Source organism: Coloeus monedula (genome assembly GCF_965178545.1).
Source record: "Coloeus monedula genome assembly, chromosome: 23".
In the NCBI taxonomy this organism is placed as follows: domain Eukaryota; kingdom Metazoa; phylum Chordata; class Aves; order Passeriformes; family Corvidae; genus Coloeus; species Coloeus monedula.
The window spans coordinates 5,845,980-5,873,274 of record NC_138803.1 but is presented as its reverse complement, the minus strand read 5'-3'; the positions used below and the strand labels follow the sequence as shown (position 1 = coordinate 5,873,274).

Genomic DNA, 27,295 nt, shown 5'->3' with positions numbered 1-27,295 from the left:
GAGCCGAAGCAGGATCCGTGTCCAGGATCCGTGTCCAGCCCTTGTTATCTGTGCCAGCACAGGGTCACTGCTCGGCCCCTGGCACAGCATCACCTGGCAAGGCTGTCACGGAGCTGTTTGGACTCCCTTTCGGGGATGTGGGATGCAGGGTGGGATGCCGGGTGAGGTGTAGGACAGGGTGGGATGTGGGATGCAGGATGAGGTGTAGGACAGGGTGGGATGTGGGATGCAGGGTGGGATGTGGGATGCAGGTGACACGCAGGGTGCAGAGCAGGATGTGGGATGCAGGATAGGGTGGGATGCAGGATGCAGGGTGGAATATGTCATGTGGGACAGGATAGGATGCAGGCTGCAGGGCAGGATGTGGGATTCAGGGTGGGATGCAGGGCGGGATGTGGGATGCAGGGTGGGATGTGGGATTCAGGGTGGGATGCAGGGTGGGATGTGGGATTCAGGGCACTCTGCTGCCTGCACAGGGCAGAGCGGGGCTGCTGCTGTCCCTGCTCACTCTGGCTTCACCTTGACCAGCTCAGCACCAGGGTCCCCCATCAGGAATCATTTCAGGCTGGCGTGGGTGTGCCCAAAGGCTCCATCCTCATCAATAAAGCTTCCAAAGGTCTGAGAGTTCATCAGTGTGTGGGGCATCCAAAATCCAACACCACTTCACCAGCCTGCACTCAAACTCCACCCCTCATTAATTCCTTAATTCCTTCTGAGCTTCATTTTCCCAGCCACGGGTGAGTGTGCCTGGAAAAGCCTCCGGAGAGCTGAGGGCACAGCCTGGCCCTTTCCCTGAGGTTATCCGGGGGATGCCCGGGGCTGGGAAGGGATGGCAGAGTCTCGGCAGCTGCGGGAGTGCAGTGACGCCGGTTTAACCACGCGAAACTTGAAATCACTTTGATTGAAGTCACTTTGCTGCAGCTCAGCTGACAGGAAGAGAAAGGGCTGGGGTGACTTCTTGAAATCGTGTCTAGTTTCATTTTCTGTGCATGTGCTGGCTGTGTCCTTAAACAGAGCCATCAGTCTCTCCCCACGGTGCTGGCCAAGCCCACGGGTGGGAGTGCAGGGAACTCGTCCCCAAGACCTGCTTGGCTTCTTCCAGTTTCACTCTTGTTTCTTCTGCTATCCTTTTGCAATTCCCAGCTCGTTTCCTCTCCTGGCTGCCCCATCAGCAGGTTTTCCCTCCCAGCTGACCCCCAGGACTGGATGTGCCCACGGGGGAGAAACCCTGGTGTGGTGGGAGAGCCCGTCTGGCCCAGGCTGGGAGAGCAAAAACGCGGCCTTGAGAGCAATTTGTGGCAAGGATTAATTATTCCAGCTGGTGGCAGCAAAGCCCAAAGAATAAAGGGCAAGCAGCGAGCTCTGTGTGCAGCAGGGACCTCGTCCTTGGGGTCGGAAAACCCAAGAAACGCACGAACCCAGGGATGCCCCCTCAGTGTCCCTGTGACAAACCTGCTGCCTGGGACACGGCCGGGAGAACTGAACCCTCCCAGCACTCACCACGGTGTTTCTTTGTTAAAAACCACCCTAAAGAGGTTTGGGAGGGAGGGTCAGCCCCACCTGTGCTTCGATGAGGGTTTAAGGGATAATCACAGCTGCTTCTGCTGGACAATGACCAAGGGAAAATCAAAACCCCCTTGTTGTCTGTCACCCCACTGCTCTCTGACTCCTATTTCATGTTTTAAAAAGAAAAAACCACCACCACTGTGCTCAGCCTGCTCTAGGGTGGTGCCGCAGAGGCTGCTGTGATTCTGGAGTAAAACATCCCAGATTTCCAGCTCTTGAACCCCTACAAGAGGAGATGTGGGACAGGGAGCACAGGGACGCTCACCCCAGGGACAGGGGGGAAAAAATGCCTCAGTTAAACACCAAACCTCACTGTAAATAAGTAATTCTTTGGAATCTAAAGAAAAGGAAGCCAAAATGACACAGCCCTTCCACATTCCCCCTCCGTGCTCTGAAAAAGGCCTGTTGAAAAGCCGAGATGGAGGAAAGCTGGTAATGATAATAAACTATCCTATCCATAATCTCAATCTTAAATCCTCTTTCCTCAGACAGTTGGATGTCCATCCTCCACAGGAAAATGATGAAGATTAAGCATTTCTAAATCAGGTCACTGCCAGGGAAGTGTTTGCCCCAGGGATTCCTGCTGTGGTAGGTGCGTGCGAGCCCAGGGTGGGGGAACACGGGGCTGGAATCAGGAATCAGTGCAGTCACAGAAAGAACGGTTTGTGTTGGAAAATACCTTTAAGGTCTTATCATTCCACCCCCTGCCATGGGCAGGGACACCTTCCACTATCCCAGGGTGCTCCAATCTGGCCTGGGACACTCCCAGGGATCCAGGGGCAGACACAGCTTCTCCAGGCAACCTGTGCCAGAGCCTCCCCACCCTCACAGGGAACGATTTCTTCCCAATATCCCATCTAAACCTGCCCTCCTTCAGCTTCAGGCCATTCCCTGTCCCATCCCACATCCCTCATGTCCCCCTTCTGTCCGTGCCACCACACTGCTCCTGCCCTGCTGCCATCGAGCGTTGCAGTGCCCAGGACAGCACCATGCATTCCTGAATCCTGCAGATCCCTCCTCACCCACTTACCAGCACCTCCAACATCATTCCTGAGCATTCCAGGAGCCCCTCCTGGCCATGCTCTCCCTCTCTCCCACTCAAACCCAGGACATCACACACCGGCACCCTCAGGTCAGTGTTTCCACCATACCCAAAACATTTATTTCTCCAAAAACTATTGCTAATGACAATGGATACATTTTGTTGCCCCAGTATGGATTTAACACTTCCAACACATCGACTCCTAATACTGTACAATACTGTACCAAAAGGGGGGAAAAAAACCAAACAAAAAAAAGGCTGTACCTCCATATTGTACAGAGTTCTATGTACAAAGTACAATTTTACACAGTTTAATATATACACCATATATATATTGGTGTAGAAGACATGAAACAATGGAAACTTGTTTTAGCAAGAACATTCCATCCCACCATGAAACAACTGCTGTTGATAACCCCAGGTTCGGACAGAAAACACAATTTCTACACTTTGCAACCCAATTTTCCTGCCTCGCAGCAGGACCACGACATCACTGCGACCCTCGGAAATCACAGATGGTTTTCAGCAACTGCCCCGTTTGAGCTACATCGAGCTGGGCTTTCGGAGAAGCTGCTGCTCGCAAGTATTGCTCCAGCAGTTTGGCACACTCACGAGTCCAGCCCCTCGGGCTTGGGCTGTTCCTCACATCTCAGGGCTGTGCCTGGAGGAAAGGCTGGTGAAGTCCACTTCAGGAGTGAGTGCCTCAAAAGGACGGGTCCGCCTGCGATTCCCACTGCAAACTGCTGAATATTTACCCTGTATGAAGCTTGGCAGATCAAGTATTAGCACAGCAAGAAGCTGCCTTCCCTCTCCACCTTCGCTTCTTTTTGGCCCATCGTTGAAAAACACTTTCATCCCAAACTACGTTAGAGGAAGCACAAAATTTAACAGGAAAAGAAACAAAACCCTTACATTTTCCAGGCCTTGAACTGCTGTTTTGGCATCTCCAGAGCCACCCAAATATGATGGTTTGCTGCTAGAACCGAGCCTGGAAAAGAATCCATCTGCCTTCGGGTGGGCGGTCGGCGGAACCGCTTGTGCGTGACACAGCCGGGGCCATCCCGGCCCCGCAGGCACGACGCAGAGGGTCAAGTATTTCTGGTTTGTTTTTTTTTTTTCAAGTAGCAGGTTGTCACACAGACACAGAGACATGCAGAGAGCCCATCTGGAAAGAGCTCAAACCCCAAAGTTCAGTCCATGAGGTGCTCGGTGTTTCCCCAGAGCTGGCGCCGGGAGCATCCCTGGGGGAACAATATTCCCCTCCTTTCCACCTCTTGTGCCCACTAAAGGAACAGCTGCATTTGTGGGGCGTTAGCCAAGGCCAGATAAGCCCAAAAAGGGGCTGGTTATTTTTGTGAAAGCTAAAAATCTCAAAATAAATAAATCCCTGGCTTGTTAAACTCAATTTTCTGTTCTGGACAGGCCCGTAAGCGATGGAAAGGCGCCAGTGCTCCCATTCTCCTCTGGTTTTGGAGCAGTTTTTGAAGCAGTTTCCCTACCTGTGGCTCACAGGTGAGTTCAGTGTGTTTTTGGAGCACACTCCTGTACACCCAGGGCTTGGTCCTGCCAAGCTCAGGTGCCCCTCACCTGGCCACCAAAGCAGTGCCACACCCCGGGGAACAGGGGCACCTCCTTCCCCTCCCACCGGCGCTCAGGGATGCGCTGGACAAGGGGCCAGAGCTCAGCCCCTCATGGAGTCGATCAAACTGTCTCAATGGGGATTTTTGGGGTATTTTTCCATCATTCCTGATCCCTTACTGAGAGCATCACCTCCTGGAAGTGTCCCCTCCACACGATCCCACCAAGGGAGCGTTCCAGTGTCCCCAGTCCACACGCCCGGGAAGGACCTGAAGTGCTGAGAACCGGAGACATGGATTTCTGCAGAAGAACATCTCCCAAAAGCTCAATAAACCCCCAAACCTACGCCACGTTCCACTGAATTTGAGGTTTCTGACACAGAGAAGAAGAGAAATAAGGCAGCAAACTCCACCTGCAATGAACTTCTCCTGTCCCAGTATTGCTGGAGCTCTTCCAGGTGCGCTGGCTCAGCCCCGTACCAAGTGCAAGGTGGGGAACTACAACAGATGGAATTTCTTGCCAAGCTGTTTTGATTCAGTAAATAAATTTATGAGAACTCGGTTATCTTAACCTACTTTTGTGCAAGAACAATCTTGCCTTAAAAAAAAAACAAAAAGAAAAGAAAAATCAACAAAAACTCCCAAAACCCAACACATGAGGTATTCAGCACAGGAAACCCAAAGACTCCTTTTGAACAGGTATCAAAATACAGACATATACAACAACTTTTTTTTTTTCTGCTGTCACAGTGCACTCTAATTATTTACTCATTTTCATTGCAATAAAATACCCAGTACAGATAAAGTGAGAGGGTTTGATCGTGTCCCACTGCTTGGGCATGAAGGACAAATTTACAATTCATAAACTGCGAGCCTTTGGACGGCCTCAGAGAGGCAGAAATTTAGCAATGGTTAAAGCACACTGCTCCATTCCCAACTAGGGAAACAACCCAGAACAGGTCTGAGCTTCAGAAACCATTCAGATTGATCACCTAAAACCGTGTTTCATTTTAAAAGTTTCTTTTTTTTTTTTTTTTTTTCTGCTTTGGATTATTTCAATCCAACACCTGATGAACAAGGTTCATACAAAGCACTATCGAACAGACAGACGTAATTCCAGTTATCAAACACTTCTTTTGTCTTTACATTTGACACAAACGTTACAGGAAAAGTCATGAAAAGAGGATTTCCGTGGAAGAGCTAAAATTTCTTCGGGATATGAAGATGTGGAGTGACATTGGTACCTCCCCAAGCAAAGCACTGTGTCAGACCTGTCCACTCCACGCCGGCCTCTCCTGGTTCCGCGGGGAGGGAACATTTCCAGTCCCTCCTTCCCACCTTTCCGGCAGCGACTGCTCATGTAACACTCGTAGCAGAAGTCCCCTCAGCCTTGTGTGTTCACAGAGTGAAGCAGACAAGCTGAAAATCTCCTTTTTTAATTCTTTCATGTGTGATTTTCTTGTTTTATTCCCCCGCGTGCGATTTTTCCACCCGAGGAAGAGGAAGGACGAGCGTCAGCCTGTCCTATTGCTTGTGTCGATCACAGTGCACACCAGAATTCCAGTTGAGTTGCTCCATATCCAGGTGATCCTGCCAAGCACCGTGCCCTTGGCAGCAGGATTGTCCCAGAGCTGTGGATGCTAGAGAAGCACAGTAATAATTCAGATACAGACAGTCGCTGTTACAGTAACCTGAAGTCTTTTTTTGTTTGTTTGTTTCCATCTAATTCTACACTTCAGACCTTGAAGCTGGAAAAGAGCAGCTCCTCCCATGTGCTGTGCGTGGCTGGACACTTATTCTTAGGAATATGAATGCTAGGCATAAAAATATAAAAAGAAAATAAGGCATTAAAATGAGGCAAAGTCAATTTACAGAGATCCTGCTCTTGACACAGATTAACTTCGGTCGTTCGCGACCGAAAAAAAAAGAAAAGAAATTAAAAAAAAAAAAAAATTCTCACTAAAAAGGAAATACCAGAAAGTTCTGCCTGAGCAACAAATTACAAGTTTAATCTATTTTTTTGTTTGTTTCCCCAAAAGAACAAGTGATTCCTTGGTGGTAGAAGTCCATCAGAACCTGAGAGCAAAGGTTGCTGGTGGCAGCTCCCGGAGGGGCAGGGACAGTCACGCTCGTACCGTGAGGCTTCCCCAGGGAACGCTGAGGAGAAATGGGAAACGAGGAGTGCTCTCACCAAAACCTTCCCAGTGCTCCCCAGTTTTTGCATGTCCTTAATTCAGGGCCCAGGCGTGCTGGAAAGCCATCATTCATTCATTAATTAATTGATTGCTTCTGTAGAGAGGGGGTTGTGCGTGTGGGGACGGACAGGGGCGCAGGAGACCCTGTTCCATTCTTCCAAGTAACATCCTGAATGCATCGGAAAAGGACATTTCAGCAACTCCTGTTCCTTCTTTTAAGTGCCAATTAAACCGACTTTGCAGTCACCAGGAACCCACAAACTGAAAGGAAACTCAGTTTCAACGGGCGAGAAAAATGCCTTTTCTTATCTTGTCCTTGCCTGAATTGATTTGATGGAAGCCTAAGATGTGCAGCTCGTTTGAAATCCTGGAAAAGCTGAGGAACGAGGCGAGCTGAGGGTCAGCCAGTCTCCACTCCTAAGTGGCACACGCCTTTTCATTATTAAATTAAATAAATGTGGGCACTGTGGAGAATTCCCAGGGGGGTACAAAAGAGTCCGTGGATGCTGCTGGCTACAGATAAATACAAATAATACCAAAGAACTCATTCACAGGTCAGTCCTACATGGAGCAGGCATGCCAGGGAGCACGGAGGGAAGCCACTCCAGAGGCCACATGCTGTCACATCCCTGTCCCCAGCAGCGTTCCCTGCACTGCTCTATAAGAGCAGAGATCCCCAGAGCAGCTCCCAGCGGTCACAGGCACCGGCCCGAAGCAGAGAGGGACAAGGCAGGGAGCTTGAGAACTCCTGAGCGAAGTTTTTACAGTGCTTGGCGCTGGGATTCGGGTCAGGATCCGTCCTGAGGCGTGGGCAAACCAGGAGCATGTGTTGGGAATGGGCTCCCATCAGAGGATGCTTGTTTTCAAAATTATCTTGGTTTTTTTTTACATTCCGTCTCCCGAGACCAAACACCCCATCAGAGCCCACGGGCTGGAAATGACACTGGAAACAATAAAGCTGCTTTTAAATATGGGAGAGCAAAGGGGGAAACCAGTGAAGATTGTCCATAAGCAACAAGTGGGCTCCTTCTTGTGCTCCCAGACCTCAGGAACATGTTTGTTTATATTTGCACAGACACATTTTACGTAGAACTCCACAAAATCTAAGAGTGTTCCAGAGTAAACTATTTTTTCCATGACAACTAAAGCATGAGGCTGGATGGCCAAGGGCTTTGGCCCTGAGGGGGAGAAATGGGGAGCAAACAAACAAAACCAGAGTGTGTGACGGAAGTCGAGACAGACCCTTAACCACCGTGGCACCAGCGGGCGACGGAATAATAATAATAATAATAATTATAATAATAATGCACAAGAAACAGGCATGTCCAAGCTCCACGTAACCAGTGGCACCAAAACATGCAATAGACTAAAATCTATCCTATTGTTTCCCTGTGATAAATGAAACACAGAATACAGAAGTCACTACACCAGTATCCAAAAACAGGACACCACCAAATGTTCCTTCCAGCGGCCGAACACTTGAACAAGGCATCGAAACCAAAATCATCCCTTGGTGTTTTCCTGCTCAGCTTCACAGTGGATGGTGGATTGTGGATTTCCCAAGCGTGGCAGGAGCCGTCCTGGGGACGTGGGACGAGGCTGCTGCCGCTCAGGAGCTCCCAGCAGCGAGCAGCAGTTCACAACCGACCTTCAGTCCAAGGATTCGTTAAACAGGAACGTCAATGTCTTTGTGACACAGAGTCTCTTCGTCTGGAACAGCAGGAGTTGTACCCAGAGAGCAGCATGGGGTTTATCAGACAGTACAGGACTTGTCAGGGGGCTGCTGAGGTGCAGAGGAGGCCACGCCGGGGCTGGTGGCGCTGGTTTTGGGGAACACCGTGGGCTTGGGCCGCGTGGCCGGGGGCTTCACCTGCGTGGCCATTTTGATGGACTTGACCGGCCGGAAGGTGCAGGGAATGTCCCCGGCCGTGCTGGCACTGCGCTGGAACGGGGGCTCAGTGTCCTTGAGGAGCTGGGTGTGCAGGGGGCTGGAGGGCTCCGAGGTGGGGGCCACCACTGGCGACGTTTTCAGGGGCTCCAGCGTGTCGAGGACGACGTCGGGCGTGTGCTTGACGCTGCTCTGCCTCTCCAGCTCCCGCAGCTCGTTCAGGGCTGAGTTCATGGTGGCTTCAATGTCCTGCAAGCACAGCAGAGGAGCCCGGTGAGTGCACAGCCCAGACGCACAAATAACCAGATAAAAGCCAGATTCCGAGCACATTTTTGTTTTCTAAACACCGACACTCGAATCAGCCTCAAGGCCCAAACTGTGCAGCACCACATCCTGCATCCAATAATCACTGAAATTTTCCAGCAACAGGGAGCAAAATAATTGCTAGCACTGCCTTGATGCTAATCTGGTCCTTCGCTGCTCCTGATGCTGCCCAGGCTTCAAAGTAGAGCCCCAGACTGCAGCAATGAACACAAACCAAAGCATTGGTGCCCATTCTTGCAGTTTATTTGGCACGTGAGGTTCAGGAGAGCAAATTCCTGAAGGAAGCACTGATGGCTTTGACTCTGGCTGATGGGCCACACACTGAATGCTGAAATCCTCGTGGGCTCTTGCTGCCTCATTGGTTTTCCTGCTGTCTGAGCTGTTCCCAGAAATGTATTTCACAGGACGCAAAATTTTAACGTTTTAGAAAACACAGAAGAGGTCAGAAACACGTATAGAAACCCAAACTGGCCCTTCTCCTGCCTCTTAAAAAAATATTAGTTAGTAACAAATAAATACAAAGAGAACTTTTGAGCTAAAAACACGGGGGTTTTTGTCTCAGGACCTACACGTTGTCTACTGGAGAGTCCAGTGGTGCACAGAACTCCCTGGGGAGCAGGAGAGCTCGGCCTGGCTGTGACTCACACTTTTGGCTACAGCTTTCCAGCTTCCTCAGAGGTTTTTCAGGGGGTGGGGAAGGTAAATCAGTCAAGGAATGGTGGAAGAAACCAGAGGCAGAAATCTGACACCTCCCACTCTATCTTGAGGCCAGGCAGATTTTCGTTATGAAGCTGGGGAAATATGTGAGATGGTTGCTGGATGGTGTTTGAGCAGATACTACAGGGGAAAACACTGATTTAACACAGCTTGGGCTTTTCTCCCTCCTCTTTTTTATTTTTTTTCCCCTCCTCTTTCCTTTTTGTCCCCAGACTCATCTCCGGTGAAACAAAGGAGTGAAGGTTCTGGCAGGGAGAGGAGACAGAACAACTTCAGTCAGAGTCTAATTGAAAAAACAAAGAATCTGATTTATATCAACCAAAGCCTCGGAAGGACAGGGAAACATGAAGACAACAGGAGCTGCACACTACAGTTCCACTGTAACAAACGGGCTGAAGGTACTCAAAATGGCAAAATACAAACTCCCATCAGAATTAAACCTGTCAGGTTTTAATAGGCCCCTTATTTATTATGTGGAGTTGTTGTTTTGTCAATAAAAATTATGTTTAATTTTCACGTATTTCCCCCAGCTCCTTAGGAACCTGCAGAGCCCCGAGCCAGGCAGAGCAGTCAGGTCTCCCAGGGCTGGCTTTGTAATCCGAGCCTGGAGCATTCCTTGGCTTCAGACAGATCCATCCATCCCATCCTGCAAACAGTGGGTACAGATAAATGCAGGTCCAGGCACATCCACCAGGGAAGAGCCCTCGTGGAAGAGGGAAATCTGTAACTTCACATCTTTTGTAGCCAGCCCTGACTTCAAGGCCCTTGTGTAAATAACTCCTGAAACCCAGCAGGGTTTCTGATCACACACTGAACCCTGGAGGGAGATGAAGATGCCACTGGGGCAGTGCACTCGTCAGCAGCCTGCTTTTATTGGGGCTGTGCTGCTCCATGTGCTCCCCATGTCAGACCACAGGCAAGCCTGCACGACTGACAGGAGTGCTGAATCCACAATAAATACTTTATTTCTCCCGTGTCTTGAAGTTAGGATTGTTTAATTCTCTGCTGACAGCTTTGGAATCTGTGTCACTTTCTGAAATGGGTGTTTTTATTGTTGAGATTAAATTCTGGATAACGAACAGGGCCAAGTTCTTACGGAGGAAGGACCTGACTGTTTATCTTCCCTCAGGAAAGCAGCCTCAGTGCCTTGCACACAGAGAGGACGAAAGCCCAGACTGGAGCTGTGTCCTAAGTTAAAATATTGCACTGAGAGCATCACAGAGTGCTTGGGGTTGGAAGGGACACTGGAGTCCAACCCCCTGTCCAGACTGGAGTGGGTGACACAGGGACACACCCAGGTGGATTTGAGATGTCTCCAGAGAAGGAGACTCCAGGACCTCTCTGGGCAGCTGTTCCAGGGCTCTGCCACCCTCATGGACAGAGGTTCTTCCTCATGTTGAGGTTGAACTTTTTAATTTATGGCTCCTTGTCCTGTTGCTGAAAGAGCCTGGCACCATCCTGACACCCCTGGGGATGGATATCTGTATGGGCTGATGGGATCCCCTCTCAGCCTTCTCCTCTCCAGGCTGACCAGCCCCAGCTCCCACAGTCTCTCCCCCATGCTGAGCTGCCCTTCCCTTCTGGAGAGCTGACACGAGACTAAATCAGACCCGGCACTCCAACACCTCTTGCATCCCACAGCCTCCAAGCTTCCCAAGCAAACCTCTCCAGCAGAAGGCTGCTGCTCACCTGTGCAATGACCTCGGGGTCCATGGGCCGGTGGTTGTTGAAGCTCTTGGACCTCCCTGCCGTGACAGCTTTGCGGATCTGCGGGCTGTCCATCCTGCTCTTCAGCGACGAGTGCCGGCTGATAGAATTGAGGCTGCCGTGGCCACTGATGGAGCATTTGTCTGGAACCTCCTTGGGAAGACTTTGGCTCATAATGGGCTGAGATGAGGGTCTGGAACCGGCTATGGCTCCGGGGGAGGCTGGTTCTGCCAGGGAACTACCTAGGCCGTGGCTGTCACTTTGACGGAACGCTCTTCTGATGCTGCCTGACTCTGGTTTCTTTCTTTGCCTTCAGTCACAAAAGCAAAACAAGTCAATACAAGCAGGTACAGTGCTGTCATTTGAAGATATCCCCCCAAAACAACACACAGGACAATGGCAAGAGACACAGAGGTACCCAGATTACAAAGAGACCCAGGGGTTTAGGAGTGATTGCGGTACAGTGAAATAATTATAAATTATAAATCATTCCAGTTTCACGCTTCTAACACAAAACTGAGTCCTGGCAGCTGTGCACATTCATAGCAAAACCAGAAAACTTGGGTGGAACGTGATTAACTTGGTCAAGAGGAGAAGAATTTATACTGGAACAAAAAAAAAAAAAAACCCTCTGTGCCATCGACAAGTTTTGATGACGTGTTTTTATTACATTCCAAGAGCAGAGCTACAATCTTTGACTGGAGGACACAGTATAAGTCTACTAAGCTCCTGGCCCAAGGCATCAAGTTATTATTTTCAGAGATCAGCAAGCAAAGACCCCCAGTTTGGGGTTAGTGATCATTTCCAATGTTTGCTGGTGGTAAGAGATGGTTCTTTCTCATGGCTTTGACAGGACATTATCTATGTAACAAGGCATTATCTATGCAGGGCTACAGATAAACCAAAGGGATGATGTCAAATGGATGAACTGGTCCAAAGAATTTAGTTTCTACCCCAGCACCATGAGGTCTGACAGCACGATTCCACTCAAATCATGGGCAGGCCAATGCAGCAGAATACTTTATGCCATAGGTCTGAAGCTTGGCATCCATTATACAGGGAAGGATCCATTTATATATAGCACCAGCCCCATGAATAACTGCAAGAAAGTGTTAACTCCAGTAGGATTTTGGCATCCAAATAATAATTCAGTGGGTGGCACAACTGTCATTGCGAAACCATCTGATTTAATTTTGCTCAAGTCTGTTCACACATAGGTCAGAAGATTCATTCCTAAAGAAAAAACAACAAAATGAGTCTTATGCTACTGTTGCTAAATATCAGGTTCCCTAGTAAAGGGGAAAAAACCCCAAAAACTGGAGTGGACATTCCCCAGGCTTCTAAAAACCACCACACACAACTCTACCAAGGCCAGCAGATGGTGAAGCTCCAGCACAGGTCTGTTATTACACAAATCTCTCCAAACTGGCAGAACGGCCACTCCAGTGGCTCAGACAGCAAATATCTCAAAAGAAAGCCCAGATCCCAAGCTGATGCAGATTAACACAGCTTCCCAGATATCAGTGGAGCTCTGCTGAATCCCACAAGGAAGGACCAGGCTCTCTAGGCCACGAGCAGGTCCAGACCTTTTAAAAGGATGCATTTGTGTTAATGCCTTTGCAGACTGCATTGTGTTAAATTAACTGAAGGTTAAGAACATCCCCTCCCATCAAGCTGTAATTATCCCATAATACCTTCACTGCACAATGGAGAGAGGTGGGGTTTTAACACTGGGGAAATAATCAGAAGTATAGGGGGGGGGGATAAGCCTGTCTAGAAAAATTATTTAACAGATCATGGAATTTACTCTGCTACTAGCTTGATTCTCCAGCTTTTTATTATGCTGAGTGTTGGCTAAAGCAACCATTTCTGGTAGAGGAGGCAAGGTTAGAGCAACAGGGGGTTGTGCTGTTCCACTGCAAGCATATGGTTAGTAACCCGAGGTGAGAAGTGCTGCAGAAACAAAGGAGTGCTGCAGGCAGTGCCAGGTGGTGGAACTGCAGGTATGGCATTTATCACAAACTGGGACACAGCTTCCTGGAGGAGGAACAGAACAGAACAGAAAAGAACAGAACAGAACGTGGTGGACATGCAGGAGACGTGACAGATCACAGAACACAACGACGGACGGGGACAACGACACGAGAGCTCATCCCAGCACTCCCCTCCCTTCCTCTGTCTGCTCAGCACACAAAATAGGGCATATTTGGGAAAACAGGACCAGATGGCACCTTGGGGACAGGGAAGGGAAGCCAGTGGGGTTTCAAATGTGCGATGGCCACTCCGGTGACAGAGAGGGGACAGCAAAATGTGAGTTCAAAGAGGGGGAAGCAGAGGAAAATGGCAGCAGTGCTCATTAATGAACCTTTCTCAGGGGAGGAAACATTTCACTGGACTCATCACCAAGCTCTTGACAGGCAGGGAAAACAATGCAAGGCTGCTCTTACTTGTTGATGTTTGCAAGGTAAATATCTGCGACGTGGCCCCCGCTCGGGCAGCTGGCACCAGCTCTGGCTGTCACTTTTTCCTCCGGTGGCTCAGAATTTATTTCTATTTCCGACTTCGGACTGGACCTTTCCGACATCCCATCCTCACTAGGAAGGAGGAGGGGAGGGTATCACAACCAAAACAGGAGCAGCAGTGCTGAATTTCCAGCACAGCACTGTGCAAATGGTCACACGGGGCAGTAGCACGGTGTGAGGGCCTTGAGAATCATCACAGATCCTTCAAATCACTGAAGGATTGGTTGGAACGGATCTTCATCATCCAGTTCCACCCCCTGCCATGGACAGGGACACCTTCCCCTATCCCAGGCTGCTCCAAGCCCCATCCAGCCTGGCCTTGGACACTTCCAAGGATGGAGCAGCCACAGCTGCTCTGGGCACCCTGTGCCAGGGCCTCCCCACCCTCACAGCCAGGAATTTCTTCCCACACACCCGATCTAAACCTACTCTCCTCCAGCTTAAGGCCAATCCCTCTTGTCCTATCACTCCTTGTGGAAAATCCCCCCCCTCCTGAGCACCTGATTCCCATGAGCACCCTGGAGATGCCAGCTCTGCACCTTTACCAGGCACCAGAACAATTCTTTTATCACCCGTCCACCTCTCAGAGCTCCCCTGCGTGCTGGATCATGAAAAGATGAACTCTCCCCCAATGTGTGGCCACAAACCCCCATCCCAAGGTGATTTCTGAGCCAGCCCAGGCTGCAGAGGGTCACGTACGTGTCCTGCACCACGATGTACTGATGAGGGATGAGGCCGTCGATGCCGTTGTGCCGTCCCTCCCACCAGTCATCCGAGGCGCGCTGGTACAGCAGCAGAGAGGCTCCTTTCTTAAAGGACAGCTCCCGTGCAGTCCTGCCCAGGTAGTCAAACTTGGCTATGGCCTCTATGGGCTCACACTCTACAAGACAGAAGGGAATAAACAACAGTTCACTGAACACCTGGGCTCAGGTGAGCAGTCGGCAGTTTAAACCTGCCATAAACCAGAGCATGAAGAGGATGAAGTGCTCCTTCTTAAGGCAGCAAAATTCAGACGGGAACCCCTAAACTTAAGGATGTTGCACTTTCATCCTTTCCCTCATCCCTACATGGAAGGCACATTCGTATTTTCCAAGCCTAAACCCCCTCACAGCAATTCAAGCCTACAACGATGGAAGTGGCAAAGGCAGAATTAGTGTTTCATTAAAATAAAAAGGGTTTCATTAAAATAAAAAGGGTTTCAGAGGTGGGAAGCAATCAGGTACATTCCAGACAAAAATCTGCCTGCAGTTCACTTCCTTAAAGCAGCTGAAGTGAACCCCCTGGGCAGGCAGGGGAGGGAAACGTCCTCTCATTCCAAGCTGCTTCAGAAATAAAGCATCTATTCAGAAGGCAATTTCTGCTGCCTGTGAGGTTCACCTGACCCAGGAGACCGGAATTCTGGCACGGTGGGAGGCCCTGCTCTTCATCCAAGTGGTGTGGAAGCAAAGGAAAACATCCAGAGCCTCGAGTGCTGGGCTCGGTGCAGGGCTGAGGACACAGAGCTGCTCCCTGGGATGCTCCGTGCCCACTCCCACAGGAGCTCCAGCCATGCCCTGCCTGCAGCCAGCCACTAATCCAGGTCCCTGCAGGACTCTGCTATTATACAGAGGGACAATAAGGGCATTTAAGACACTCAGGAAGATCAATGTGGAATTCCCGTGGATTAGTTTTAAGACTCCGAAAAAAATCTGCTGCTGTTTGAGTCTAAATGTGTATTAAGGCAGCTCCTGCTTCTAGGCAGGAATCAGGGGAATGGAGATGAGCTCAACCACGCAGCCCCAGTGGGCTCCCTCTAATTACTTTAAAGGAGCTTTAATGCAGCCAAGCAACCCATGGAAATTGAGTTCTTTCCTGGAGAAAGAGATTTGTGGTTTCTCTTCCTGATCAAAGAGAGATCTGCTACTCCACACAGAGATCTCTGCACCGCAGGAAGCTCCTACAGTGCAAGGGAAAAGTGCAGTAGGCTGAAAGGCCAAACATGAGCCACTGCTTTCCAGTTATTCCTTGGGAGAGGATGGGGTCTGGAGCTGCCTGTAGGCAGGCAAGGCAGTAGCAGGGCTTTAGAAAATAATGGTGTAAATCCATCTGAGCCAGCTGGAGCTCCTCAGCCAGGCTGAGGGAGCAGAGCAGAAGCATCTCCCCCCAAAAAGCCCCACCAGGATCTCAAATTATCCAGCACAAAGTGACCAAGGGCAAGCAGCAACAGGATCTGTGACATCCCTCCCCAACAATCCCTCCACTACTAAACCTGACAGCTCAGAGTTCTCTCAAATCACCCACTCCAGGTAAGCCTGTGGTCACACTCACACAAATCCCATCATCAGCCCTCAGCAACCAGCCAGGGACTGGGAAGGGTGGGAAAAGCCTGGCCCATGTTGGCAGCTCGTGGGTATCTGGGTTTGGCTCCTTCTTCCCTCTTGCTTGTTCTGCCAGCTCGTCCTAACAGTAAAAAACCCCAACAGGGCTCGTTTTTGGTGTCCCCCTCCATTTAGGAAGGGGATGGGAGTGTGGTTTGGTGAATTCCATCTGCTTCATTAACAAGTGTTTATTGTTCCAGATGAGCGTGGCCCTCAGGTTTCTAATGTTTCCAATTTGCTTTTAGGACTCTGGCTTTTCTCCAGAGAACTGATTTTAGACTTTAATTTCCAGTAGCTTTTTCCTACTTACACTTATGCTCAGAGAAGAAAACTGTGTGAATGAAGAGCAATAAGGCTAAGCCAAACAATTCCCCCTGCCAGTCTGACAGCTTGGGCAGGCAAGCAGCAGATTAAAACATTTCCACTCGTATTTATAATTTAACAAACACACAATCTGCTTGCCCTTCAGCAGTTCTGACCTCGCATACCTGTCTCAGATCAGTTCAAGGAGGCTGATGAACTGCACAGATGCTCCACCAAACACAACCTCTCCCCTCACCCCCAAATTTCTTCCTGCAGTGGAGGTGGCTGGGATGACAGCTTTACTTTGGGAAGATTCATCCCAGCCTCCCCAAAGAGTTTTAAGAGGTTTGGTCACATCTGAAGACGAAATGAGGGAAAACTCCCAGGAAGATCCAAGGTGGAGCTGTACCTGCACTGCTGAGAGCTGTGGCCAGGGTGTGACACTGCACGGCCCAATTAGGGCGTGAGACTCCCTAATTAACCACACTCTGCCTCAAAGAGACCCAGCCCCAGCTCCCTCCTCTGCCTCAGTGCCAAGTGCTCCCTCCCAAAAGCTTCCTATGGAATATTCCACGGAGGTTGCAGGACTCCATCCAAAACACCTCCCAGTTTTACCTTGCTCAGGGGCCCCACGCACTCCAGCTGCAGGGGCTGTCCTGCTCTGATCTCTAACTGCTCCTTTCTCATCATTGTACCCTCCCAGTCACCAAAGAGAGCTAAAATTCCCAGCCACAAACAGCACAAGTTCACACCAGGGTGCAGCAGCCTGCAGGCTTTATCCCAGGACTCGTGCAGCTGTGGGATGAGGTGGCCTGTCCTTGGTTACAGCTATTAAATTGCTCCTTCTCAGAGATACAAGCTCCAGAAGGACACATTTCCATGCATTTTGCAGAGCTCCCACTTGTCAGACAGAACACTCTGTTCGAGGCAGGGAGTGAGCCCATGTTTCATTCCCCAAGGCTTTGTGCTTCCTCCCAACAACCTCGCAGAGGAATGGCAGTGCCTGTGCTCGGCCTTGCTGAGAGAGAGCTGATTTCCCAGCGTTTCCAAACATCCTTTCCCTTCTCCCTGGTGTGTGAACACCAGAGGGTCTCAGAGAAGGGTTTAGGTTGGGAGGGAGCTGTGAGATCAGGGAGCTGTGAAGCCAGCGGGAGCACAGGGATGCCAGGAGAGGGTTTGTTAGGCAGCTGCTGGAGCAGAGAGGCAGCACAGGAGCACCTGGCAGGGCCACTGAGCAAATTCCTGAAGGCCAGCACAAAAAGGAGGATGCCTAATTTTAAGGGAGTGCTGCTTCCCACCTCTACAACTGAGATCATCCAAGTAAAGCCACCCCAGAACTTCCACAACTGCAAACTGGAACACCAGAACAGAACCATATCCTGCCCTGGTGGGTCAGCCTGCTCCCAGGCTGCTCAGCATTCCAGGGATCATCATTGCACATCAGTGACTCAGTCCTTCCTCTGCTCTGCATGGGGCTCACAGGATGTTCCCCATGGCAGGAGGAGGCTTTGGAAGCATCAAGGACGCTCACGACTGCAGTGTCACCTTTTCCTTAGGAAATATCACTGAATTCTCAGCCTTGGCGCCTCTTTTCACTGATCAGACAAGAAATATAACTGAGCTTCCTTAAGGAAATCCAAAAGTTATCACTGAGAGAGGCCCTCAGGACTCTCTGCTCTAAAACCTGGCTCTCAGTGGAAGACAAGCAGGTTTTGGGTTTGTTTTGTTTACTCCCTTGAAGGGCTGGGGCTTCAAGCACTCACAATTCCCCTTCCTGAGCCACTGACAGGGGAAATGCCTGGCACAGGGGAGGGGGACAGGACATTGGAACACACCCAGCCTCCTGCTGAGACACCCAGGAGAAGAAGGGACCCGTTCAGAATCCTCAGGTAACTCCCAGAGATTCCCACTGATCCCACACCTTTGTACTTCCTGCCACCAAATGCTGCATGTGATGTTTCAAGCGAGTGCTCTGATTTAAACTCCACTTTGGAACTAATTTTAAACTTCCACTGCAAGGCACAGCCCGCCCTGCCTCCCCCAAGGCAGGCTGCACCAGTTACCCCAGTAAACACCAGGCTTCCCATACCATCATCACTGGTGTGGTGCTCAGCTGTGACGTCCTGCACCGAATCTTCTGTCAGGGCTCTCTCTCCGTGAGGACTTTCACTGCAACAGAAGGGAACAGGGACAGCTTTACACTGCTGGGAACTGAGCTCCACCATGGCCAGTGAGCAGACAGAACTGGGAACATCCTGGAAAACAATCAGACAGAACTGACCCCCATCAGGAGTCAATATTTAGGTTTCGCTGCTACAGACACTTTGTGGATGCATCTGCACGTGCTGAAGTCGCTGTGGGTAAAAATCAAGCTGAACTCTTATTTGATCAGCCAAACCAAACATCTTGGTGACCCCTCTGTGAGTGCTATCAGCAAAGTCCAACTTCACATCTTACAGCCTGGACCTCTGGAGACGCTGAGCAGTCAGACAGCAGTGCCAGGCTGGGTCCAGCTCCTCCCTGCCATGCCAGGATTACTCCCTTGGCTGCATTCTCCATTGCTCTAATTAGCTCATTAGATGGCTGATGAGAAAGCTGCAACTTCCTGGGGGAAATCATTCCTCGATTTATAACGATATTTCCAGGTCTGTGTTTGTCATCTCCCTCCATCCCTTTTATCACCATCTTAAATGTCCCATTCATTTCCCTGAACAACTCCCACAGCCCAATTAATTGCCTGTAAATAAAGCTTCCAGAGCACCTAAACTACCAAGAGGACTCATTTATGTTTGGCACGAAGAAAAGCTTTGAAAGGATCAACAGACAACAAGTGGCAACCAAAGGTTATGTTTTTGTAAGAAGCTCCACGAGCAGTTCCCTCTGGACAGGAGCAGAAAGGAAACTGGAAGAGGATCCACTGCCTCTCCCAAGCAGCTCCACAGAGCTGCTGCCAGCTGGCAGCTCTGCCTGCCTGCTCCTCTCAGGAGGAAAAAAAGGGCTAAAAAACAGTGCTTGCTCCTCATCTCACACCTCAGAGAAAACTCCTCTGCTGCCCTCTCACACTGTGACTCCTTAAAGGTGATTTTTAATCCTCTTCACACAGGAGTAACTTCATCCCTCATTTTGGCCCTGCAATGGTTAAAATAAGTGATGATGGTTGGACAGTGCTCTCCCCCTGGCAATCCACCTCCTGTGCTCTTTTAAGCAGGAGGAAAACAGAAAAAGGAGAAGGGGTGAAATGTCTGAATAATTCTGGTGTCTCGTTCTGCTTAATCCACAGGACACCAGGCTGCCCAACATTCCCCGAGTCAGTACCTCAGGAATCAACCTTTCCCATCCTTTGCAAAGCCTTTGTGCTCCTTAATAAAGTTTACAGAAGCCTCTGAAGCCAGCTGGAGGCCCCGGGAGGAAGCAGCAGTGAGGGCTAAAGTTTCACCCAGACTCTGAAGTCATGTCGTGCACAGCCAACGCTGCGGCTCCAAACCCTACACAGAGGCCACGTGCCTCAACCAGCCAGGCCTCCTAAAAAGCAGCATTTTCCACCTAAAAACCTGTCCTTGCTGCTGACTGAGCTCTGGATGCTGCCTTGGAAGGACTGGTGTCACTCTGAGAGTGACAGCAGTAAACCCTGCCAGAGGAATGGTGCCAGTCAAGGCATTTCCACCAGGGAATTGGAGGGGCAGCTCCAATCTCTGCTCCCTGAGACAGTGACAGGAGCTGAGGGAAGGGCTGGAGCTGTGCCAGGGGAGGTTTGGGATGGAGATCAGGGAAAGGTTCTTCCCCCAGAGGGTGCTGGGCACTGCCCAGGCTCCCCAGGGAATGGGCACAGCCCCGAGGCTGCCAGAGCTCCAGGGGCGTTTGGGCAGCGCTGCCAGGGATGCCCAGGGGGGGATTTTGGGGTGTCTGTGCAGGGCCAGGGGCTGGTCTGGGTGATCCCTGTGGGTCCCTTCCAGCTCATGATTCATCCATACCTTACCTCCTTCCCTGATATCATCTCCCAGGACATTCTGCCCCCCACACCCTCCCGTGCACTGACACCCACACTGAGGGTACTCAACACAGCACATTTTTATTCCCTTCACCTCACGGGACAAAACCTCTTGTCAAAATGAATGTGTTTCCTGAAGGCCATAAATATTAAGCTGGGGGTTTTTTTTCCCCCTACAATTCTTTCATATGTAACATCAGCTAAAAACATCAGAGCCAGGGGTGAATTTAAGAGAATTTCCAAAAGGTTTTGGCAAGTCCTGTGCACACAGCAGTGAGTTTGGAGGAGCCTCTAAACGTGGAGTGATCCCACAGCTCCGAGACAAGCCAGGGAAACAAGGCTTGCTCTGTCACCACAGTGACTTCATTTTTAAAACCTATTTATTTTAGTCCACGAAAATAATCATTTGCATTCCTGTGACACTGAAGGAGAGCAGGAGCAAAGGAGGGGGGGGAAGAGGGACACAACTGAACATTCCTCATCCTCAGAGGGAGGGATCAGCTTGGCCAGGAGGAAAGCAAACACCTCCTTTCCTTCCCCCACTGCCCAGGCTTCCACCCCAGATGACAGGAGCCGCTCTGCCTGAATTGCTTCCAGATGTGCTCTCAGCCCGAGCACGTGGCCGGGCCTCTGGAGCTTTGGGCTGCATGGAAATGGTGATTTTGCATTCCTGCCTCTTCCCTCCCCCTCCAGCGGGGCTGCCCTGGAAATTAAACCGTGCCACAGCCTTGGAGGTTCAGCTGCAAGTGACCCCTGTGTCTGAAGCAAAGGCACTCCAGACAGGCAGAGAGAAAAGGCAAAAGCAGGAGGAGGAAAAAAAAAAATAAAAGGGAAAAAAAAACACAACAAAAAGAGATTGATTTTGGCAGCTACCAAACCAGAACATCCAAGAAAATCCCTACACAACCTTGCCCTTCAAGATAAGTGAGCGAGGTTTGACAACTGAATAGCTACTTTATACCAGCTTATTTCTTTTAAGTCGATGGCTCTCCAGAGATACCAGAGCCATCTCTGCTGCCACAAAACGGATTTTTGAAAGGCTGGGCCAGATGCTGCAACCCCAAATTAGCCAATGCAGAGCACACAACTGCAGCATCCTAATCCATGGATAAACATCCACCCGTTGCTCTCCTCAGAGCATCCATCATACCAGTAATCCTCCGTGTTTCCACCCCTGCTGTAGACTGGGCCCTCCAGCTCCCTGGGTCCTGGGAAGATGTTCTCGTGTTGGATGATGATGGTTTTGATCAACTCATTGACGTGAGCCTGGCAAGAGACCTGGTCGTGCCCCTCGGGCACAGACATCAGTGTGGGCCCAAAGCAGATGGCCAAGTTGTAGGGATCCATCATATTTTCTTCACTGAACTGAGATAAACTGCAAAAAACCAGAAGTGGGAAGGAGGGTGAACAGCAGAAAACATCATCATCATCACCACCATCACCATCCTCTGCTGCAGAACACGCAGCTGGGCTCGCAAGGTTTGCTCTGGGCTTTCTGGGACACAAATGTTCTGGATCCAGGCAAAAAATGAGACACTGATGGTATTCACAGAGAAATGAAATAGAAACTGCAAAGGGAGTTTGAAAGCTCTGGGTGCTGACTATAATATTTGATTTTATTTCTTCTCTGTTATTGTTGTTCAGAGCCCACCTGCAGCCCAACTCAAGACCAGAGTTACAGCAGGACCCCCCTGCCATGGATTTAAACTGGAAGAGAGGAGGTTAAACGAGATACTGGGAAGAAATCCTTCCCTGTGAGGGTGGGCAGGCCCTGGCACAGGGTGCCCTGAGCAGCTGTGGCTGCCCCTGGATCCCTGGAAGTGTCCAAGGCCAGGCTGGACACTGGGGCTTGGAACCACCTGGGACAGTGGAAGGTGTCCCTGCCCAGTCCAGCCTCAATAATTCCATGTTTATCCCAGGTCTTGCAGCAGAGCCCTGGCGCTCCCAGGGGTACTCACTGATTGAGGAATGCAAAGAGGTATCTCATGACAATCAGGGTGGTCTTGGGCAGGTTCAGCAGCACCTTCCGGACGTGCAGCGCTCGCTCCTGCAAATTATCCATGGCTGGAAGGAAGAGAGAGCACCAGAGTCACCCCCTCGCTGCACCCACAGCCTCTGGGGCCCAGTGCAACCAGTGCTCTGTGTGTGCAAACTGGGCAGCCAGCAGAGCTCCAGCACAGGAGGGGATTTTGCTGCAGAACCTGCTGGCAAAGCCTCTGCCAGTGAAGGTCCCCGAACACGTGAGACCCTCCCTGGGAGCCCCTCCAAGCGTGGGAGCTCTGGATGTCATCTGCTCCAGGGGCTCTGGCACAAGGGCTCTGTCAGGCCCGCTAGGAAAGGTGGGTGTTTGAAAAGGAGAAAGTGTGTAACACTCAAATTAACATAGCTAAAGGGTGAGGCAAAAGGCTCTGTGTGCAGCAGCCCGCTGAGAAAGAAGTGGGCAGCATAAATCAGCTCAGAAGGGAGAGCTCATTTGGGGGAAAGCGGATTTTGCTTCTCAACATAATGTGAATCCAAGCCTGTAAATGCATTTATCAGGAGCAGAAAACCACAGGCCATTTCTGAAGCTGTCTCCTCAGTGATCTCCTTCCTCACTTCAGAGGCTGCCCCTGCAAAGGCCATTTCTCTGCGTGGACAATGGAATCATTCTTCAATTCTGGGGGATGCAACGAGAGCCAGGCCACTTAAAAATGAGGTTGCTCACATACAGAAACCACAAACAACCCTGTGCCTGGCAGAAGCACCTTTAGGAAGCATGAAAAATGTTAACAGCTCGGCTTTGAGTGCCCTGATGATTGATATGCTCGAGCAGGAGGCAGTGGATGGTCCCTTGTGGGTATGAAGCTAAAAGGAGTATGAATAAAACCCACCTTGTCAGCTGAGGCCAGCACACAGGAGCACGGCAGCAGATCCAGGGAAAGCACACAAGGCAGGGAACCCTGCTGGTGCTCCCTGCCTTGGAGAGGGCATTTCTGACACCTTCTGATGACAGCTCTCCAAGATTATTTTACACAAGTGAGGGCTTTTTGCTTTATTCTCTTTTGAAAGAACCCTGTCACCAAGCAGTGTCTCACAAACCCCATCACACAACCCCTAAAATGTATGAATTTCTATCTCCTTGTTCACTCCTATCAGAGCAAGGATGGCTGTGGAAAGGTGACTGCCCAGACTGGCTAGCAGAGACCAGCACAGCAGCACAAACCCCACCAAAGGAACCCCAAAAACTCACTGTGGAGTCAGGAAAAAATGGGAAAGATAGGAAAGAGGAGTGGGAGATGAGAAAAATTAATCCTATTTCTTTCCAGTTCTTCATGTACTTACTGACACAGGCAATCAGGTCATGGAAGATGTCCTTGGGGAAGAGTGGGTGCTCCAAGCCTCGGAAATAGAGCTTGAGGACTCCTGCTATGGAATCCATGTCGTGGTCATTCTGGTCCCCAGCCAAGGGATCTTCCCCTTCAGAGCAAGGAGAGAAGAGCAGGCAAGAAAAATCAGAATACTGGAGGAAAGTATTGAAATGCTTGAAGGATGCAACTCAGCAGGAGAAAATGATTTGAGTTAATCCCACCTACTCCAGCTGCACTGCAAGAGTGAGGCAGAGAGAGATCCCAGGGTGGGAAGCTCTGCCAGGAATCCAAGAAAACCTGGGGCAGCTCCTGTCAGCCAAATGTCACTCTGACACCAGAGCTGAGGGTGTGGTGGTGCCCCTGGAGCAGAAACACTCCAGGGATTTTGGGCAGGTGGGAACATCACAGCTCCACCACCCGACAGCAGCCTTTAGGCAGAGTCACAACTGCAGCTCAGGGGATGCAGGGGACACCCAGGAAGCCACTGAGCATCACACACCTGGCCCAGGTGATGCAGGGGACACCCAGGAAGCCACTGAGCATCACAGCCCTGGCCCAGGTGATGCAGGGGACACCCAGGAAGCCACTGAGCATCACAGCCCTGGCTCAGCAGGGTGCAGACACAGGGAATGGGGTGGCAGAAGCGTTTCTGGGACAATTTGTTGCTGCAGATCCACCACGGTTTGTCTGCATTGCCAAAGGAAAGATGCTCACTTAAGGAGCTGCTCCCTGGGGAAAACTCCCTATCAGCCATAATTAGATTTAATGATGGGGCAATCCTCAAATTGAAGCTATATATATCCATTATGTGACTGAAATTACCAAAGCTTGCCTATTATCTTAATAGCACACGGGATAATAAATGGGCCACTCCAAACCTGAGCATTATCCCTGATATTAACTGCCACCAAGGGCTCTGGATGAAGTAATAAACTGCAGGGACCTTATTGTTAACTTTGGCAGTCCTCTATATCACAGGTTTTACAGAGACAAGTGAGGTGAAGGGGGAAAAAAAATCCTCTTTCTTATTTCTGCATGGAACAAGTGGGTATTTTCCCAAGCTGGTATTTCTTTATAATAAAAAATCAGATTCTGATACTTCTTTCCTTACTATGACATACATTCCTGCTTCCTCTGCTCCTGAAGAGTTTCACTCCCAGGCAGATGGAGCTGAGGACAGGTGACATCACCCACCACATTTCCCACACATCGTTCATTAAGCTTCTCTCTCCCCCAAAAGCAAAATAACCTCGCTGTGCCTAATTAATGTCTGCCCGTCTCCTGCAGAAGCAAGCACAGGAAAACACTGATCCTATTCTTCAGGGGCGATGGATTCCAGGGATTAACACAAGGCCTGTTGTTCCCAGTGACCCAGGGACTGCCTGAGGAGCAGCTCCTCTGAACCTGCTCTGCCAGGGAGAACAGCCCAGCAAGGAGCTGATGAGTCAGGAGGCTCCCAACTGCTCCCTGCCTTTGTATGGAACAGCTCTTCCCAGAGAAAAATCCAATCTATTAAAAGCTGCGTCAAATTAACACTCTCTTGAACATTTCCTCTCTCCCTCGCTGGTATTTAGAATAAATGTGGCCAAGCTGTGCCTCAACAACACAGAAAAACCATGAAAATTCATCCTCCGGCACACAAAGAGCTGGGGGAGAGGGGAGGAAACTGCAGTTACACCTAATAATGAAATCCTCTACGTCCTTTAGTGTTGCAAACAATCAATAAGCTATCAGACATGAGAGGAGATTGAATTCAGAATATTTATTATCCAGCCACTCCACAGGGTACAAAGCACAACAGCAAACAACTGAGAATTCAAGGTTAATGAGCACCAGGGAGGTGTTTGGGAGGGACTCACTCAGCAAACACAAAAATCAAAGGAGCAAAACGGAGCAAGCTGCGTTCAGGCCATTTCTGAGTATTTACACAAATTCACACACTTGGCAATCATTTCTGGGGTATTGGAAGAGCTCTTCCTTACCTCTCTCAAATGCATTTTTTATGTCGTTCACTTCAACTTGCGACCCAGACACTCTGAATATTCCTTCGTGCTGCAAACCTGCAAGGAAACAGGAGATGCTGATAACAAGGTAAGATAGATTAGATAAGTGAGATGGCACCTTCAGCAGCTACAGCTCCTGTAATAAAGGAAAGGTAAGAATAGGAAAGGTAAGAAAGGAAGGTAAGAAAGGAAAGGCAGAGGGATGCTGGTTTAAAAGCCACCTTTCCCTGCGATGTCCAGAATATGCAAAACCAGAACTGAGCACAGGCAGAAGAATTATTAACCCTTCTCAACTGCCAGAGTACCAGGGCTCTGACAGCCATTCATGTTATCTCTCACCCTGGAGGATCCCCAGAGGATTTTACAACTCAGAGGAAGTCATAAAGCAGTGGTGGAGCAGCCAGGAGTGAAATATGGCCAATGCCAGGAGGAAAACGTTTCTCTTCCAAGAGCAGTTCCACGGGAGCAAAGTGTTCAGTCACCTTCGAGCCAGGGCTGGCATTCAGGGAAGGACTCAGCTGAGTCTGTTGGAAAATCTAAGCCAATTCTGGAATCTGAGTGAAATCAGCATCTCCTCATGGCCACGATTTATCCCCCATCAGCTCCCATTTCAGTGTGGTTTCAAGGATTCTCCCAGCAAATATCCAAGTATGGCCTTAAAGAAGGATTACAGAACTTGGTTCTTGCAAGTGATGATGAGAATGGGACTCCAGGTTATGGTTTCTAAAATGGTGATGAATCAAGGAAAACGAAACAGGAACTGCTACCTGGCCCTGCATCTTGGTTAATGAAGATAAATTCCACCTCTTTCCGCACGTGTTAATTAACAGCTGTTTCACACGCTACTAACAAATGATACCAATTAAAAATGAAAACAAATTGCAATAAATGTACAGCATTCAAGGCTGGGAGAGGTCAGCCTTCCAAACAGGCATAAATCATCTCACTGTGGCACTGAGTGAACAACTAATTCACTGCTTGACCTCCTACATTCAAACACTCCGAGTGTTCCTCCTCCTCCTCATGAAGAGGATGACTGTTCCTGGTGAAGGCCACACTTCAGGGTTCAAAGGAAGGTGAGTGGAGGGGAGGCACAAGTGGTGTCTATGGATGGGAAGCTTATTTTGCAAGGAATAAAGGGATATTGTTGGAAAATTGGCATTTGCAAGGTCAGTTATTTGGAGCAGGCATCACACACAACACCAGCAGCGCAGCCTGAAAATCAGAGCCATTTTCTTTCTGGGGCAGCCTCTGCACAAGCATCACATCCTGAGCTACTCTGAGCATCTTTTATAAGGTTTATTTTATAGGAATGTCACAGGACACCTCCAGCCCACGAACTCACCGTGCCTGCTGATGAATCGGATGCAGCTCTCCACCACCAGGGGAATGGCTTGGGAGGAATCCTGCCCAGAGAGGAATTGCAGGAAGAGCAGGCAGAACGTAAAGTGAAGAGGAAAAAAAAAAAGAATAAAAAATGAGAAAGGTTTGACACCAAGATCACAACTTCCTCTCTTACTTTATTCCAAAGCTCCAAAGCAGCAGCCCAAGACCAGACTGTGTGACCTGGAATTCCAGCCCAACTTCAACCTTACAGCACCAACAAGAGATACTCTGGGTCCTCCCTATCTCAAGGAAACACATTTTAGCTCACTGGGTACCAAAAAGCAACAGATTATCCCCAAGGCCAGGGCCACAAAGCCTGGCTTTGTAAGTCTTTTATTACACAACAAGAGAGCAGTTACAGGTTCAACAGTGG

At 49.8% G+C, this 27,295-nt stretch overlaps 1 protein-coding gene across 3 annotated transcripts in view; it reads right to left on the bottom strand.

Annotated features, from left to right (window-relative positions):
• Positions 1 to 7,851: 7,851 nt before the first annotated feature.
• SRGAP2 (SLIT-ROBO Rho GTPase activating protein 2) overlaps positions 7,852 to 27,295 on the bottom strand; it is a 92,185-nt gene continuing 72,741 nt past the window's right edge. For 2 of the 3 annotated variants that reach the window (XM_082296140.1, XM_082296141.1), the window contains exons 14-22: positions 26,882 to 26,942; positions 25,516 to 25,593; positions 23,508 to 23,642; positions 22,145 to 22,250; positions 21,337 to 21,561; positions 18,288 to 18,367; positions 14,238 to 14,418; positions 13,464 to 13,610; positions 11,226 to 12,249 (exon numbers count right to left, since the gene is read on the bottom strand). In XM_082296140.1, the coding sequence (XP_082152266.1) occupies positions 12,204 to 12,249; positions 13,464 to 13,610; positions 14,238 to 14,418; positions 18,288 to 18,367; positions 21,337 to 21,561; positions 22,145 to 22,250; positions 23,508 to 23,642; positions 25,516 to 25,593; positions 26,882 to 26,942 (1,059 nt within the window). In that variant the 3' untranslated portion in view covers positions 11,226 to 12,203. Of the gene's footprint in view, positions 8,518 to 10,998; positions 12,250 to 13,463; positions 13,611 to 14,237; positions 14,419 to 18,287; positions 18,368 to 21,336; positions 21,562 to 22,144; positions 22,251 to 23,507; positions 23,643 to 25,515; positions 25,594 to 26,881; positions 26,943 to 27,295 lie in introns of those variants that run through there. The other variant, XM_082296142.1, reaches the window with a different exon arrangement.